Consider the following 19,705-nt stretch of genomic DNA (forward strand, 5'->3'; position numbering starts at 1 on the left):
TGAAGCCTAAAAATCTGAAATTTTCCCCAAACGGGAATTCAACTTGTAATAGGATTCTTTGACCTATTTAAAGGCTCTTTAGGGCAAAATTTAAAGGAGGCGAGTGCTAGGGCTGGGGGCTGAACATAGAGAGTGCGGCTACTTCTTTGGTTTTCTTTCATGACAGTTAGTTTTATTTTATTTGTCTAGTTTAATGTTTAGTATTTTATTCTTGTGTTTTATTTTAATCACTATGAGTAGCTAAATTTATAATTAGGGTTGATGATGAAACCTTGTTAAGGATTATTAGTAATATTTATGTGATTTGATTTTTTCCACAATAGTTGTTCTTTAATAATTTAAATTGTTCTTGCTTCATATCAATTGACTATGATGAGATTCTAGATATGAGTTCAATCATGTTTTTCTCATGATTTAGGATTTGTCTTAATTAATTGAATACTTGGTTTATTAATTCTTGATTATAAAATTGGATATCGCTTGTGATTTATCTGTCAATGGATACAATTTATGATTTGATTTTTAGAATTGGATATATCTTGTGATTTGTTTGGCTATGGATACAATTGATGATTTGATTTTATACTTAAGAAGCGAAGAAGAACATGCTTTTGATTTTTAAAATAAGGATTTTAATGAGAATATTTTCCATGATAGCAAGATTGATTTCTAGATTATTATGTAGTAGTTGGGAAAAATTAATGATCATAAATATATGCTGCTATGACTTACAAGACAGATTCCAAAACCTTAATTCCTTTCCCTTGATTGTTTACATCTTTTTATTGCTTTATATCTTTTGCTTAGTTTCACTATTTTCGTAGTTTATTTAATTTCAAAAAAACCAATTTTTATTAAACTAGATTATGATTAATTTGGTTAAGATTTGATTAATTTTCCTACGTTCATTCAAGTCCCTGTGGGTTCGACCTCATTCTTGTCAAACTATACTTTGGTACGGTTCGTACACTTGCGAGTATTTTAAAATTTCACAACATCTACATGGAGATCTGGATGGTCGTCACTAAGGGAGACACGATTAGGTTGGATGAGTTCGTTCACTTGTACCATTTGAAGGAGTCTAAGGAGTACAAGTACTACGAACTTGTGCCCTGGGTCAGGAAGGCGAGGATTGTCACAGATCTTCCTTCATCCTTCCGATACTAGAAGTTTAGATACTTTTTTGTGTCTGGGGATGGATGGGAGATTCTTTCCAATGACTTTTGGGGTGAAGTTCCTAGGTTGCTTTGTTGGTGGAGGGCCTCGAGTCTAGATGCGTTGTCCTTTCGATTTTTCTTCGTCAGTTCCTTCTTTTTCTTATTGTTTCTTGATTTGTTACTAACCTTTTACTTGTTGTGTCTTTGCAATTAAGAAGCGTCCCAAGCTTAAAAGCAGGAACAAGACGCGCGTCTAGGCAGCCGTTGAATACACGAAGACAATTAACGACTTTGACGATCTTGTCGACCCTAGAACCCTAGCTTGTCACTATCTCGGTCCGGATCATTCTCTCTTTGTCTTGCATGCTAACAAAATTGAAGAGAAAAATGAGTTTTCTCCGTTTTTTAACTTTTTCTATTTCTCTTCTTTTTCCATTTATTTATATATATCCTTTTGGTCATGCAGAGATGACGACCAAATTGAATTAGGAGATGTACACTAGGATAAAGACTAAGAAGAACGAGCCTTTTTCCAGCCTGGGAAAGAAAGTGGTGCGGGTCGTCGAGCAAGGGACCCTGATCACCCCAGCTACCTCCGCTCTCGAGGCCACGAAGATGGCCTCTCCCATTACTTCTTTGGAAGAGATTACTCCTTGTCCAAAGAGGTAGAGGACTTTGGTAAAGGGGAAGGAGAAGGTGGGCTCCCAGGAGTCTAGTGTCTGGGATGATGTTGGAATTGCCCTGGCAAGGGCCCATTCTACTGTTACAACGGAAGACCTCAAGGTGCTTTTTGACGTTCCTTCTTATGAGGTTGTGAACCGCTATATTCACAAGCTCATCCAAATAAACCGCTTTTCACTTGGTTTGTACAACTCATAAAGTGGGATGGTTCTCGGTTTTTAGAACTCTTCCCTTCTCATGATATTTAGGCGCTAGGAGAGGCGATCCACATATCTGAGTACTTTGGCCAGGAGGAGAAAGCCGTGGTAGTAAGGTCCAAGGTGGAGGCTTTGGAAGCTAAGGTTGCAAAGCTGAAGAAAGACCTCATTATTGCCATGGATGACGCCGACATAGCTAGAGAGAAGGCCAAGGCGTTGGCCGACGAGCTCAAGGTTGAGAAGCAGTTGATGGTGCAAAAGGACGAATAGCTCTAGGCCGCGAACCAAAAAGTTAAATTTGTGGTTGCCAAGGTTGTTCAGGCTTTCTAGCTGACTGAAGAGTACAACACTGTACTCTTTAGTTAGTATTACAAAGACTTCGAACTCCTTAGGCAATACATGGTGAAACACTCCTTTAGAGTCAACTTGGAGGAATTAGACTTCGAGGATGTAGATAAGGAGATGGAGGCTGACGAGGCTGTCGAAGCTGCTGTTGCTCTCGAAGAGAACGCTCCAGAGGGCAACAACCCTAAACTTGAGGACGCTTTTGTTGATGCTGTTGGTGGGGACGAGGCCACGATTTGAAGCACTTTTTTTTTTTTTTTTGTTGTTGCTCTTGTCATTTATTTTTCCTTTTTTTTTTTTTTTTTTGCAGTGCCCAGTATGTTTTTAGGCTTTAGATGGTAACTCTGGAACAATTGCATTATATATATATATATCATGTGTTTGCTTTCTTTACCTTTGATGGTTGTTTATCCTGTTGTATGAACTTTCTTCTTTTTTTGCCATTTGCCACTACCTACGAGGTGGCAATCTTTTAGCCTTGTCTGGATGATTCCTATCTTTGTTAGGGGTTGCATCATTTGCTTTTCTTCTCTGGCAGCTTATATCCCCATTCAAAGAATTTTATCACTTGGCTTTGTTGGTGATTTACATCCATGTAAGGAATCTTATCACTTAGCCATTTTAGATGGTTTACATCTATTTAAGGAATCTTATCACTTGTCTTCATCAATGATTTACATCCATTTAAGAAATCTTATCATTTAGCCATTTTAGGTGATTTACATCCATTTAAGGAATCTTATCACTTGGTTTCGCCAGTGATTTACATTCATTCAAGGAATCTTATCACTTGGCTTCGTTAGTAATTTACATCCATTTAAGGAATTTTATCATTTAGCCATTTTAGGTGATTTACATCCAATTAAGGAATCTTATCACTTGGCTTTGTTAGTGATTTACATCCATTCAAGGAATCTTATCACTTAGCCATTTTGGGTGATTTACATCCATTTAAGGAATCTTATCATTTAGCCATTTTAGATGATTTACATCAATTTAAGGAATCTTATCACTTGGCTTATTTTAAGTGGTTTATCGCACTGATAATAATAAGATTGTCCATGGTTTGTTTGTGCACGACTTTTAAGAATATTTGCTGAATAATACTTTTATTGCTTTATTTCCTTCAATAAAGGACTTCTTTCATGATTACAATAATTGATTGTCTCTAATGATGATACCTCTTCAAATGCTCAATATTCCATGGTCGTGGCAATCTTTTCCCATCCATCGATTCCAGGTGATAGCTTCCTTATCTTGAGTAGTGGACGATCTTGTAAGGCCTTTCCTAGGTTAGTTCGAGCTTTCCTTGTGCTGAGTCCTTTGTTGCTAGTGTAATTTTGCGTAAAATAAGATCTCCTATGTTCAGTCTTCTGAGCTTTACTCTTTTGTTGTAGTACTCGGTCATCTTTTGTTAGTACTTGGTCATTCTCTTGCATGCTTCCTCCCTTGTCTCGTCTAGGCAGTCCAAGTTGATTATCAACTAATCATCGTTGTTGCCTCTTTGAAAGAATTCTCTTCTCATGCTAGTGATTCCCACTTCGACTGGTATTGCTGCTTCAGTACCATAGGTGAGCCTGAATGGTGTTTCTTTAGTCAGGGTTCTGGCTGTGGTTCTATAGGCCCACAAGACATTTAGTAACTCTTCTGGCCACACACCCTTTGCCCCTTCTAGGTGAACTTTGATGATCTTCAGTAACATTCAATTCATCACTTTCGTCTGTCTGTTGGCTTGTGGGTGTCCCGGTGAGGAGAATTGGTTCTTGATTCTAAGCTCTGAACAAAAGCTTTTGAATTTCTGGTTGACGAGTTGACGACCATTATCTAACATGATCATCCTTGGTATGCTGAACCTGCAGACTATATTTTTCCACACAGAGCTCCGGATCCTTGCGCTTGTGATTGTTGACAAAGCTTCTGCTTCTACCCATTTAGTGAAATAATCAATTGCAACTAACATAAATTTTACTTGCTTTTTACCTTGGGGTAAGGGGCCCATGATGTCAATCCCCCATTGTGTGAAGGGCCATGGGAAGGTGATGGTTGTCATCTTTTCTCTGGGGACACGTTGAACGTTCCCAAACCTCTGGCATTTGTCATACTTTTCCACGTAGTCCTTCATATCCTTTTGCATAGTTGGCCAATAATAACTTGTTCTGATAATTTTGCTAACCAGGGACCTTGGCCTTGCATGGTCTCCACAAACTCCTTCATGAACCTCTTCCAAGATGTATTTAACTTCCTCTTCTTCGACGCACCTCAAATAGGGCATTGAAAAGCCCCTTTTATACAGACCGTCGTTCAGCATTGTGAACCTAATTGCTTGCTTCTTGACCTTCCTCTCCTTATCCATGCCTGTTGGGAGATGTCCATCTCAGAGGAAAGAGATGATTGGACTTGTCCAGCCATTCTGGCTTTGGATCACAAAAGTGTGGAGTCGTCAATGCTTGGGTGTCTTTGTACCTCCACTTTCAAATTCGGTGGATCTGTCCCTTCCTCTGACGATGCTTGCTTTGTTATCTCATTTGCTTCTGAGTTCTGGCTTCGGGGGACTTGCATGAAATCCATTTAGTTGAATTTTGAACCAATTGGTTCGTCAACTTGAGGTACTTTTGCATTTTGCTCTTTTTCACTTCGTATTCTCCTTTTATCTGCCTTATCACCAGCTTAGAATCACTTTTAAGGAGTATGTTTTTGGATCCCAAAGCTCTCCCGATCCTGAGTCCTGTTAGTATAACTTCGTACTTTGCTTCGTTGTTGGTGGCGGGGAATTGAAGCCATACTCTATACTTGAGGGTTTCTCCTTTAGGAGTATTGATGATGACCCCGACCCCTCCTCTTTTCTAAACCGATGATCCGTCTGTCAGTATCGTCCATCTTTTTGATTGGTCTTATGTTTTTTAGTTTTCTGATAGGGTGAACTCGGCGATGAAGTCAGCCAATGCCTGGGCTTTGATGGCTATTCTGGGATGATATTCAATGTTGAATTAACTTAGTTCCATTGCCCATTGTACTACTAACCTCCATGTCGCTTTAGGCTTGTTCATTGCTTTCTTAAGGGGTTGGTCCGTCATTGCCAAAATGGGGTTCGCTTGGAAGTAGGGTTAAGGCTTATGTGAAGCTATGATTATGGTGAAGACGATCTTTTCCCTGTGTGGATATTTGGCCTCGGATCCTTGGAATGCTTGACTAACGTAGTAAACAGGGAGCTGTACCCTATTCTCTTCTTGAATTAAAGCTGCACTCATGACCGTATTTGACACTACAAGGTATAGGAACAATTCTTTCCCCCTCTTTGATGGGTTTAGGAGGGGAGGATTGCTTAAATGACGCTTCAAATCTTGGAAGGCCTTTTCACATTCACTTGTCCAGGCAAAATCCTACTTCAAGGTTTTGAAGAAGGGCAGACATCTGTCTATAGCTTTTGAGACGAACCTGTTGAGGGCGGCGATCCTTCCTGTTAGCGTCTGTACCTCTTTCATTGTCTTTGGAGAGGTCATTTATAGGATGGCCTGTATCTTTTCTGGGTTGGCTTGTATTCCTTGTTGAGACACCATAAACTCGAGTAATTTTCCTAATGACACCCCAAAGGCGCATTTGCCAGGGTTTAACCCCATTTGGTATTGCCTATGGGTTGCAAAGGTCTCTTTAAGGTTGTCCAAGTGTGTGCTCTCTTCTCTAATTTTGACGAGCATATCGTCAACATATACCTCCATGTTTCTTTTGATCTGTCTACTGAACATCCTATTGACCAACCTCTAGTTAGTGGCTCCTGCATTCTTCAGCTTAAAGGGTATTACTTTGTAGCAGTAAAGCCCTTGACTAGTGATGAAGACAGTCTTTTTTTGAAATTTTGATTTGGTTATAGCCTGAAAAGGCGTCCATAAAAGTAAGGAGCTTATACCTGGTAATGGAGTCTACTAGCCGGTCAATTCTTGGCAATGGGAAGCTGTCTTTAGGGTAGACACTATTCAGGTTGGTGAAGTCCACGCACATCCTCCACTTCCCATTTGCTTTCTTCACTAAGACGACATTGGCCAGCTAATTGGGGTAGTAAACCTTTCGGATAAAACTAGCTGCAAGTAGCTTGTCCTCTTCATCCATGATGGCCTTGTTACATTCGAGGGCGAAGACTCGTCGTCTTTGTTGGACAGGCTTTCTTCCAAGATTGACATTCAGGCGATGCTGAATAACCTCTGCCGCTATACCGGGTATATCTTTGTGACTCCATGCGAAAATTTCCAGGTTCTCCTTAAGAAACTGTACCAACTCTTTCTTCATTTGATCATTCAAGTTCATCCCTATTTTTGTCGTCTTCGTTGGTTCTCCATCTACAACTCTATCGTTTCTAGGGCTTCCATCTTCTCTTTCTCTTCCTCCTCGATCATCCGGGTGTGGTTCTCCTTCGTGGCTAGAACGACTTGCAGGGATGGAGGCATTAATTGACTAAATTTTTTTTAAAATATATTAGTATGTATATATGCATTACTTTTAGCAATTCTATTCTATAAAATTACATTTTTCCCCCTTGACAATATTATTGATTCTTTTTAGAGTAACGTTATAGTTACAAACTTATCTACAATATTTTTATAAACTGTTGAGTTACAAATTCTTATTGTTTTGCATCTGGGCCTATTACTTGCTTCACTTTTTTACTTACCAATAATCACTCACTATATTAGCAATATACCTCTAGCACTTTCCTCATTTTAAAGGCCATTACAAAAATTTATATATCTAAAATCTAAAACAACATATACTAGCCCAAAAACATTTGTGCAACAAGAAAAATCACTAAGAGCAAAGCTAAAAAAATTTAAGTCCAATTAACCAATTTTACTCAAACAAATAACTGGCCATTTAAAAAGTTTTAAACAGAATAATTTTGTCTTTATCCAACAAATGTACACATTAAAAACTCAAAAATAAAATAAAAAAGCCTTCGTGACTAAGAAGCCGCCGAACTAGAGGTCAGAGCTGCCTAACTTAAAGTCCTGGCTCCGTCTGTGACGACTTGGTAGCATTCTCTTGCTAACACTTGGTCTCTTTTGACTTTGCCTATGTCGTGTTTTGTTGGGAATTTCACCTTCAGGCAGTACGTAGACGTTGATGCTTTCCAACGGTTGAGCGTGGGTCTTCCGATGATCACATTGTACGATGACCGGCAATCCACCACTAGGAAGTCAAGCTATTTGGTGATTTGCAGGGGATAGGAACCTGCTGTGATTGTTAGTGTCACTATTCCTCTAGGGTACACCTGGTCTCCGCTGAAACTAATGAGAGAAGATTCTAATGGTCGCAACCTCTTTGGATCTACTTTCAGCTGCTGGAAAGCTAAGAGGTAAATGATGTCAGCAGAGTTGCTATTGTTGACGAGAATTTGTCTGGTGTTGAATCCCTCTATCATATGCATGATGACCAAGGGATTGTTATGTGGCTGTTTCACACCTTTAGCATTTTCTTCTGAGAATAGGATGTCCATACTTGTTCATCTTCTTTACTTCAAAGGATGCATCCTGTGAACGCTATTCACAAGTCTATGTTGGGACTTCTTAAGGGACTTCAAAGATCCACCAGTGGATGGTCCCTCAGTGATTGTCTTTGTCTCCCCAATCGCGCTTTGCGGACGGTTGTATGACTTGTCTTCGTCTATGGAAGGGTTTTTAGATTTCTTTTTGTGATCATCCCTAGATCGGTTGGGCTCACCCTTTTTCACAAATTTTTGCAACTTCCCTTTTAGATCAATTCTTCTATCTGCTCCTTTAGGTCTTTGTAATCTTCAGTGTAATGGCTGTGATCTTTATGGAAATGGCCATACTTCCTCTTGTCTCGTATGTTGAGCGAGGAATGTAGTGGTCTTGGCCACTTGAGATGATGATCGTCCTTAATTTGCACTAAAATTTTGTTGAAATGCATAACCAAAGGAGTGAAATTTGTCATCCGTGGAGTTTTTTCGTCTCTCTGCTTATTCCCTTCAGAATTGGTCTGACGATCTTTCCTTTCTCTCTTGCGTCCCCTTCGGTCTTCCCTGACACTTTCCTTTCCTTTGGGCATGCTTTTGTCCCCTATCGCAGCTAGGGCGTTTTCTACATTCATGTACTTCTGGGCCTTTAGTAGCGTTTCGGCCATTGTCTTGGGCGGGCTCTTCGCAAAGGTGACCATGAACTCCCTGGATTTTAACCCTCCTTTAGAGGTGGCTTTAAAGGTGGTTAATTGTACCTTATCATCCCCTTCATCAACTTCTAGGATTTCTCTGGTAAAATGCTTCACATACGACCTCAAGGTTTACCTTTCTCCATGCTTGATGGTGAGTAGATGGCCTGCTGGTCTTTTCTGAAGGAGTTGCCTAGTTATTCGAAGTTGTCAATGGACGATGTTGCACTACAAAAAACAGGGTCTAAAGCCGCGTTTCAAAAACGCGGCTATAGGATATAGCCGCGTTTACAAACTAGGCCTATGCTGCGCAGCAACAGCCCTCTGCGGATTTGTAGTCGCATTTTTATAACCGCGGCTAAAGATCAAACCTAAAGCCGCGTTTTTAACCACGACTATAGGCTTCGGGTCTATAGCCGCTTTTTTAAAAACGCGGCTACAGACCCGCTTTGAGCTGCGTTTATAACTGTGGTTATAGGCTGCGGATTATAGCTGCGTTTTCAAAAATGCGGCTATAGACCTGCTTTGAGCTTATTGAACCACACTTGCACTGCTCCCTTGAGGGTGGTTGGAAAGGAGCGGCACAAGATCTTGTCCGGGGGTTGTTGTAGACTCAAAGTCGTCTTGAAGGTAGTGATGTGGTCCAGCGGGTCTTTCAGGCCATTAAATGACTTAGGCTGTGGAAGATGAAACTTCAGGGGCAAAGGACACTCCAGGACTTTTGTAGTGAAAGGCGAGTCTGCCCTTCTGACCATCCAATTCAGATTCTGGTTCGTCTTTTCCCTCATCATATTCCTCAACTCGTCCATCTCCCTCCTCATATCTTTGAGGAGGTCCGAATTCGCTTTGTCGGAAGTGTTTGGTTGTCGATAGTCATCTCTCCTATGGCTATCTTCATCGTTATTCCTGTTAATCCCAGTCCTCGTGGGTGAACAATTTTCTTCCTGTTGCAGTTGTAACCTCATTTCCTGGTGAGTTCTTCCATACTGGTAGCAAGCGTCTAAACTTGCAAAGCTAGTGCTGCTAAATCTTGTGGTGTATTGGATTCCATTTGGATGTCAAAACCAAAAGGGACTACAATTTCAAATGAAAGTCTGAATTTGTCATCCCCACAGACGGCGCCAAACTGATGATGCTGAGATTGTTAGTAGTTGGGTTCGTCTAGGTAAACTAATACGAGCTTGTCCAACCTCCTGCATGATCAATGAAAGGAAAGGGAATCCTCTTAGGTGGTCACCGGTGTGGTACCGGCCATGGAGTCTCCAATGGTAAAGTCAGTGAACAGAGTTCAAGAAATAGAAAGAAAATGGTGATCAAAATAAGCAGTGATCAATGTGTATGTATCTTGTCTAGAACTTGGTAGGACCTATAAATAGGCTCACCTTACTAGCCGTTATCCTCCTTGAATGGTAGCTTGAAAGCTTGTTTGGTAACGTCTCTGACCTACTTAATTTGCCCTTAATGGAGGTTCCAACGGTCTTATTTTTAATACGTAACTGTCGGAGCATTCAATTGATGTCTTTATGACATTCTATCCTCGTCCAGGCTGGCTTCTCTGAACGAGGGTAATTATTTGGTTTATTAGTACATATTGATGAATATGAGCAATGACCAACTTGGAAGAGTATATTCTATTTTATGTTCTGTTTTGTGTGCTTGGACCGGTTGATCGAGTCAATTTAATTGCTCAAGGCACTAACTCTTTTTAATTTTTATTCCTTGCTATACAATAACAATCCTGTATAATTTCTCAAGGCACTAACTTTTTTAAATTTTTATTCCTTGTATACAATATCAATCCTTTATAATTGTAGGCTCACACACTTTTACACATCATTCATCATAAATGTCATACATGGTTGACTATGAGTGACAGAGAAAGAATAGTAAGTCAAATCACATAAAATAACATAAAATAGTTGTTGCAAGTAACACATGGTGCTGCATGCCTGATGGGATCCAGCTTTGGTTGAAAAAGAAATGCATGCTAGGGCCATTATTGACTTGCATTCCCACGTGATGTTCATGACTAAGGCTACAGATAGTTACTGTCCCATTCCCAGTTGGTGCAGAAGATCTATCTCCATTGTCCTTGGAATTTTTACATGAAAGATATGAGATTAGATTCTTTATAAAGATTAACAAAGAAATGTGCTGTTGGGTCTGCAATGATCTTGGTCTTACACAGTTTTAGACTGTATGAGCATATATATATATAATCATTCAGAGAAGCCGATAGTGAAAGTGCGAGACTTAAATTATTGAGGTCCTGTTTTTTCACTGATTAACAAAAAGTAGGGCATGCATTTTTTAAGAACTGTGTGTTGGACTGTGTGGCCAAATAGCCCAGAATATGGATGTTGAACTGTTTGGTTAAATAACTTACAATGTGTATGTGCGTAATTCTCGAAAGAAATTACTTTACACAATATTGTGTATAAGATGATTATTATTAATAAAATTGTTTGAATAATTGAATTGCATATTTTGGCTATAATTGGTTGTGTGGGGTTTGACGTGGTCAAATATGTCATTGAGATTTCTCAGGGATAAAGAGTTGTGGGTGGGGCAGTGAGGTGGATTGGAGATCTGATTTTAAAGTTTAAATAAACGTTAGAAACTTTAATGTTCATGCATGTTCTAATTTGTAAGAACTGAAATGAACGTTGACAACTTTTGTGGGTCTTTAAATATCTCACTTGAGATTTCTAGATAAGATAACAATACAAAAATCTTGCAGAATGAAAAAACTCACAGCAACCCAAACACTATTTCACTCTTATCTCTCCATTTGAATATACTTTTGAGATATTTACTCTCTTAGTGTTTTAGTTGAATAAGAGTTCTATTTCAATTTGAGTTCTATTTCAATTTTTTGCCTCTGTGTAGTGTACTGGTACACATCTGAGAGAGATCTTCTTGAATGATTATGGGCAAATTTATCTGCCAAGACTGATCTCTGTATATGGGCGATGCCCTTAATTAAGAACATGAAGACATAAAAATAATTGGAGGTTGCATAGTTTGAATGATTTTTACGCATAAATTATTTAACTTGGAAAGCCACAGGTCCTTTTTTTGCTGTTGTTAATTATTATTTTTAGGATCAAGAACGCAATTTGTTTTCAGTTAGGCAGACTGGAATGACACCCCAGATAATATATGTCATTGGTAGCATGATTATAAGCATTACTCATGAATTAATTATTACCCATAGGAAACTCGTGAAGAAAAAAGAAAAAGCAAAAGCAAAAGATGTGGTGTGTATATATATATACAGAATTAATGCTTCTCCACTTTAACAGGAGAGAATGAATTTTTGTGTATATACAAATTTTCCAGTTGATTGTTTGTAGTCCCAGGAAATTGAAGTGATCGAGCTAATTCGAGCACATGATTAATTCTATGGAAAAAAAAAAATGCTAGTTACTATTTCTTTATATTTTATTCAAACTTTTACAAGGTTTATTAAAAATAAATTACTTTGGAGGGAAAGCATGTGTAACGTTTCCATGCAGAGAGTGGGGAGAGAGGGAAAGAATAATTAGAGAGTAATTATTAGAACATAATATATCTATTCAGGAAAGAAAAAAGTGTACTTACCTTAAAAAGTATTAATTAATCTAACTTAAGATATCCTTGTTTTCTACTGACATTCGTTTTCAAGTGACGCATGTGGTGATGGAGTTTGCATGGACACCTAACCGTCTATTCTTGTCCAGTTATGCTGCAAGCTCGAGAGAGCGACATTTTTATATTATGCTGCAATAAAGTGTAATCATGACTTCAATTTTTACCCCTTGTGAATCAGCCGATTTTCGTCGGTTTAATCAAAAGATATAGGTTTTGATATACATATTTTTGGCCGAACATGTAACAAAAAGTTAAAAATTAATTTATTTATAAAAAAAAAAAACTAAATTTGTTATTTTTTTAATAAAAAATGAAACAAAATAGAAAAGCTAAATTTTTTTGTCAAACATACTTCTGCCTATCAGAGTCTGCTTTCGTCTAAAATGTGAGCTGCCTCTACTCCTGATCAGTCTTGAGTACTTTTAGCTAAGTTGGATTATTTGATTGTTTGGAATTTTTTTTAATGTCTATTTACCTATTTCTCTATATTTGAATATTAATGTAGCAGTGAAACGTTTTCTTCTTATAATTTATTCAATTTAATTGCAATTAATATGTATTACCAATGATTTGATAAATTTTGATTAATAAGTTTCTTGGATATTATGTTTGTTTAATTATTAGTACTAAATATTGTTTCATTTTAAAAAGTATGAATTTATATTTTAATTTAAAAATTATTTTGGTTAATCAACTTTTTTTTGTAAGCATTGATAAGGAGAGAAAAAAAAATTGATATACTACTATTTAAATATGGAAAATCATTGAGAATAATTATGACAGGGTATTAATTTGAAACAAGAATTCTTCTGTACAGAAAAATACTTTTAGTTTGAGTTTGCACTTATTGGGGAAAATCCTTTCTCCTTCACTAATTGAGGTAACTAGAGAAATAAATTTTTTTTAGTCATTATCTTATAGAAACATTGTCTTTTACCAAAATTTTTTATTACCTTTCTCGTGTTTGATAAGATTAAATCCATTTTATTTCTAAAAGAATTATCAATCCATAACTCTTTTAGGAAGCTTTTTTGAACAAATTTTTTTTTTCTCAATCTTTTCAATCTCAATTGCGTAGAAGCAACTGAAAAGATTGAGAAATAAAAAAAATTCTAATTTGATTTGTTCTATTATACTCGTAATCTTTGAAGGAAGAAAATTAAATATGTAGCTTCTATATTGCAAATTCAAGTATTTTAGAAGTTAGTAGTTCCATCCTTTGAGATAATAAACCTAAAACAATGTCCTCTCTCTCTTAAAATAGAAGAAATGTCCTCTCTTCACCTTCTCTCTTCTTTAAACTATTGAGTGTCATGATTATTTGATAACCAAATGCTTGTCACAAAACGAGTTTTTAAGAAGTTTTAGTGATTTCAATAACTTTCTAAAGAAAACAATTATTTTCATTTGGTGTGGATTCCAGTTAACTCAACTAGTAAAGTCTTTAATGGTTAAATAAGATATTCAATGTTTAATTTTTGCCTACACTAAAAAGGGTTCAATTTTTACCTACACCAAAAATTGATTAATATTTTAATATGCTATTATAAAAAAACGGATACTATAAGTTAAAATTCTCTAAAATTTTTTTATTTTCATTCGGTTCATATAATTAGCAGGCCACGTCAAAAAGGTGCCATTCCACCTCGACGACAACTTATCAAAGTTCACCTAAGAAAACTTTGTAGACAAATCATTTACGTTCATTGAATAGACCATACATCTATTTCCAGCAGTGTGAGCACTAAGCAGGCTTTCCATGTGAATGAATTTATGAGCATAAGGCTTTTTGTCAATTTCGCCAACCATTACGAGACAAAACTTCATTTTGTCATCGTCTTTCCTAAGGCTATGGCTCATACATTTTGGGACTTATCGTTTTTTGGTTCCTTTCTTTCTTGTTTAAACTTAGCTAGCTAGGAGAGTGATTGGACCTCTTTTTGAAGAGATAGTGATTGGACTTTGAGGTTTGTGCATATAATTTTCAAAGAATTTGGGTGATAATCTAAGTGGTAACATAGCTGCATGTGCTGCCTGTGCATATAAACTCACACTTAAGATTAGCAAGTTTTCCAAGATGAATGATGGTAATGAAATCATCCACGTTGTTGTCCATGTTGAAAAACAGGAGAGGTACATGATGAAAGCTATGGCTTCCAACCATTCATCAAATCATGGAATCATCATCATAATAATAAAGGTGGGGTCAATTTGAATAAAAAAAACACAGGCTTTTAACAAGGTTAAATATTCTTTCACTTACTTTTACTATTTTATATACATATCCATATTAAATGAGAGACTATGAATCCGTTTGGATATAGTTGAAAACTGAAAATACTGTAGCAAAATAATTTTTAAATGTGTGAATAGTGCTGCGAAATTTATTTTTAATGAAAAAGTTGTTGAACAGTGCGTGAACAGTGTCGTCCGTGGGCGAACATTAACTTTTGTTCAGCCTTATTCAAACATTACCTATATGTGCTGCTTGTGCATATAAACTCACACTTAAGATTAACAAGTGTAAATGCTTGTGGAGTGTGGGGGGCAAGAGTCAGGGTTTAAATGTTTAGGAGGGAGCTTCACACACATATACACTTAGATTAGGCTAGAGGTGAAATTCTATCTTGTATTAAAAAAAAAAGATTAGCAAGTTTTCCAAGATGAATGATGGTAATGAAATCATCCACGTTGTTGTCCATGTTGAAAAACAGGAGAGGTACACGATGAAAGCTAAGGCTTTTGATGGGACTGACGAGATAGATCACGGACGAAGATAATACCGAAAACGACACCATCCCTTCTTGACGAAGATAATACTGCCACGTCATTGACGAGGATACCAAAATCATTCAAGGCCGCTAGTAATACCTTGGGCGGTTACAATGCCAGCTGGGTAGACCGTTAGGCGCATTAAAGACCCGTTACTCGGTTGGGAACGTCATTAAGCAATGAATTAATGACGCAACAGCTAGAATCCAGAAGAAGGTATATAAAGCCTTCACACCTCCAACACCAGGTAGATTCACCAACACCAGGTAGATTCACCAACACAATTATATTAGATGCAAAGTGATTCTTTTACCATAAACCTTCTTTTACGCTGACTTTGGCATCAGAGGCGTTTTGGCAGGCACCACACCGGTGACCAATTGAAGGAACTTTTGCTTCCGTCAAGGCACAGGAGTGTGACTAGCATCACCTGGATGAAGTCTTATCTACTGATGAGATTTTGCTTCATCAGTTTGGCGCCGTCTGTGGGAAAATCGTTTTCGTACTACGATCTGAAAGCACAGTTCCTACCAACTTCGATATCCAGATGGAATCCAACCAAGACTCAGCAGCCTTGGCTCAGCAAGTCCAGGCTCAACAAGTCCAAGCTCTTGCAGCCACTGTGGAAGAACTCACCAGGCAGAATCAGAAGATGAGAGAAAGACTTCAGTAGGAGGAGAACCGATCAAGAGCGGTCCAAGAGGATGAAGGGGATAGCCATGGGAGAACTGACTGACGAAGGACCATTACTCTTGAGGAACAACATTCTGATCTCCTCCAGGAAATGAGAAAGGAGATGGATGAATTAATGCCATCAAGGAAAAGACGGATCGGAGCCTAGATAAAATGGTCAAAGCAATGGACTCTCCCTTCACCATGGCAGTCTTAGAATGGCCAATACCAATAAAGTTTCGGTTGCCCCAACTCGAACCTTTTGATGGGCTTAAGGATCCCCAAGATCACCTTAATACCTTCAAGATGACACTGGGTCTTCAACAACCCCCTAATGAAATAATGTGTCGTTCCTTCCCGACTATGCTGAAGGGAGCTGGAAGAGAATGGTTCATGAGACTACCCACCTCATCTATTGACAACTTCGAACAGTTAAGTAGCACCTTTCTGCACCATTTCGTCGTAGGGCAACGCCCTAAGAGACCAGCGGATCACCTACTCACTATTAAGCAAGGGGAGAAGGAGACCTTGCGATCATACGTGAAACGCTTCACTCGAGAGATCGTAGAGGTGGACGATGCAGACAACAAGGTACAACTGATGACATTTAAAGCAGGGCTCAAGTCCCGAGAATTCGTCGTCTCGCTAGCAAAGAATCCGCCCCGGAGGATGACAGAGATGCCCATGGAAAGCCCAAAAGTACATGAATGCTGAGGATGCACTGGCAGCCATTGCGGACGAGGAAAGACCGAAAAAGGAGGGGAGGAATGAAGACGAACGTCGGGGAAAAAAGAGGGAGCACCCAAGCCGTCGAGGAAGTGACGTAGATAAACGAAAAGACGAGAAAGCTTCCTGAATGGTAAAATTCACCCCTCTGATTATGCCTGTTGATAAAATTTTGACACAGATTTAGGATCAACATTACCTTCAGTGGCCGAGACCTTTGCATTCGTCACCCAATGTGCGGGACAAGAACAAATACTGCCGATTCCACAAGGATCATGGCCATTACACAGAGGATTGCCGAGACCTGAAAGGACAGATAGAGGAGTTGATACAGAAAGGAAAAATACAGAAGTATGTCAAGAAGGGAGAATCCAACAGGTTTAGGGACGACGTTAAGGGCCAGCGCGACTCTTCGTCAAAGAACGGAGTCTGCCATTCACAACCACGACAGGATGTGATTGGGGAAATACATACGATCACAGGAGGGCCATTCACGGGGGGGTCGTGCAAATCCCTCAAGAAAGCAAGCCAGAGACAAGTGAATAGCGTCCATATGGAACCTCCATTCAAGCAGAGACGAACAAACCAGGACATGTTATTCAACGAAAAGGATGCTCGGGGAGTAAAGCAGCCACATAATGACCCCCTAGTTATAATGCTCACAATTAAAGGATTTAACACTAGGAGGATCCTTATAGACAATGGCAGTTCCGCAGACATCATGTACTTGCCTGCCTTCCAGCAGCTGAAACTAGATCCTGGAAGATTGCGTCCATTCGACTCCTCCCTCATCAGCTTTAGCAGGGACAAGGTGTACCCCAAGGGCATAGTGACACTAAAAGTCACAATAGGAACCTACCCGAAGCAGCAGACCCGTCAGTTGGACTTCCTGGTGGTAAACTGCCCGTCCTCGTATAATGTAATCATTGGCAGACCCACGCTCAAACGGTGGAAGGCGGTCACATCCACATACTGCCTAAAGGTGAAGTTCCCGACTGAGGATGGTGTCGGTAAAGTGAAAGGGGATCAGGTCCTGGCCAAGGAATGTTACCAGGCTGTATTGGCTACGAAGGAGAACCACACATGGATGATCGACGAGGAAAAAGAAGACAAAATAGAGGCTTTGGAAGCGGTGGAGCTTGTCGAGGGAGAGACCACCAAGACGACGAGGATAGGAACAACATTAAGTCCCGAAATGAGGACGAAGCTCATTCAATTCCTAAAGGGAAATATGGATGTCTTCGCATGGAGTCACGAGGACATGCCCGGCATATCACGCCAGGTCATTCAGCACAAGTTAAGCGTAGATCCCTGGAAAAAGCCCGTCCAGCAGAAACGCCAAGTCTTTGCCCCCGAACGAAGTCAAGCAATCATAGACGAAGTTAACAAGTTGTTACAGGCAAACTTCATCAAGGAAGTGTATTATCCCGAGTGGATCGCCAACGTCGTGTTTGTAAAAAAAACGAATGGAAAATGGAGAATGTGTGTAGATTTCACGGATCTAAACAAGGTGTGCCCAAAGGACAGTTTTCCCTTGCCTAGGATAGACCGGCAGGTAGATTCCACGGCCGGGCATAAACTACTAATGTTCATGGATGCCTTTTCAGGATACAGCCAGATAAAGATGGCTGAGGAAGATCAAGAAAAAACCGCTTTCATCACAAGCTAGGGGCTCTACTGCTATAAGGTAATGCCCTTTGGACTGAAGAACGCAGGGGCAACATACCAAAGATTAGTAAACAAGATGTTCAGCAAGCAGATCGGCAGAAACATAGAGGTATATGTGGACGACATGCTCGTCAAGAGCAAAAGGGAATTGACGCACCTGGACGATTTGAAGGAAACATTTAACACCCTTAGAAGATATCAGATGAAGTTGAATCCCAGTAAGTGTGTTTTTAGGGTAGCATCAGGAAAATTCTTGGGATTCATGGTGTCCCAAAGAGGGATAGAAGCAAATTTGGAGAAGGTACAAGCAATACTTGACATAACATCACCGAGGTCCATCAAAGAGGTCCAGAAGCTCACAGGGAGGATTGCTGCACTGAATAGATTCGTCTCCAAAGCAACAGACAAATGCCTACCCTTTTTCAAGACGTTGAAGCAAGCTTTCGCCTGGATTGACAAATGCGAAGCTGCGTTTCAAGAGCTCAAACACTACCTGGGCAATCCACCCCTACTAAGTCTGTCAAAGGAAGGGGAAAGCCTTTACCTATACCTAGTAGCGTCAGCCACGGCCATCAGCACAGCCTTTATTCGAGAGGAAGACAAGAAGCACTTCCAGTTTACTACATCAGTTAAGCCCTCTAGGGAGCAGAAGCCAAGTACCCTAGGATTGAAAAAATTGCATTCGCTTTAATAGTAGCTTCATGAAAGCTGTGACCATACTTCGAAGCACACCCAATCTTGGTAATGATGGGCCAACCGATCAGGAAATCCATGAACAAATTGGAGGCAGCAGGGAGAATGGTACAATGGGCAATCGAACTTAGCTAGTTCGACATCGAGTACCTTCCCAGAACTGCCATCAAGGCCCAAGCTTTAGCAGATTTCATTGTCGAATTCACCCCTAACGACGATGATGACCGTAGAGATGCGACAGAACAATGGACAATCCAGACTGATGGCTCATCAGCCCAAAAAAGGGGAGGAGTAAGGGTCGTCATAATCACCCCCAACGGAGAAAAGCTCAGATATGGGGTTCGACTTAAGTTCCCAGCCACCAATAATGAAGCGGAGTACGAAGGGATATTGACAGGGTTGAGACTCGGGAAGGCACTCGGAGCAAAAAATCTGCTCGTCCAAAATAACTCGAAGCTAGTAATAGGACAAATCAGAGAGGAGTACGAAGCAAAGGAGGAAAGAATGCAGAAATACCTCAAGATGGCAAAACATTTGGCCCGGGAATTTGACAAATTGGAGTTCGTGCAGATCCCAAGAGGCCAGAATATGGAAGCAGGCGAGATTGCAAACATAGCCTCGTCAGAAGAAGAACCGGTGTGCGCAGAGCTAAACATGGAGATGCAAAAACGCCCCAGCATTGAAGAAATCTCGACATTCGCAATCCAAAGCATAAATAGCTGGATGACGCCGATCATGTCCTTCCTCCAAAACGGACACCTCCCCCAGGATGCCAAGGACGCCAAGAAAATCAAGCAGAGAGCAACTAGGTTCACGATTCTAAATGACCACCTATACAAAAGAGGCTATTCCCTGCCCTACTTGAAGTGTGTCGACGAAGACGAAGCCAGGTACATCTTGGAAGAAATCCACGAAGGTGTGTGCGGAGACCACGCTGGCCCCAGGTCCTTGGTAAGCAAAGTCATTCAAACAGGTTATTTCTGGCCAAATGTCCAAGTAGACGCA

The 19,705-nt window shown here is 39.7% G+C and overlaps 1 protein-coding gene across 1 annotated transcript; it reads right to left on the reverse strand.

The window, feature by feature from the left end:
- Positions 1-6,421: 6,421 nt before the first annotated feature.
- On the reverse strand, positions 6,422-7,865 carry LOC142620148 (uncharacterized). Its single transcript, XM_075793561.1, has 2 exons — positions 7,641-7,865; positions 6,422-6,826 (listed from the first exon to the last, which is right to left on the reverse strand). The coding sequence occupies exons 1-2, from the start codon at positions 7,863-7,865 to the stop codon at positions 6,422-6,424; spliced, it is 630 nt and encodes a 209-aa protein (XP_075649676.1).
- Positions 7,866-19,705: the final 11,840 nt, after the last annotated feature.

This window comes from Castanea sativa, chromosome 12 (genome assembly GCF_040712315.1).
Source record: "Castanea sativa cultivar Marrone di Chiusa Pesio chromosome 12, ASM4071231v1".
NCBI lineage: Eukaryota > Viridiplantae > Streptophyta > Magnoliopsida > Fagales > Fagaceae > Castanea > Castanea sativa.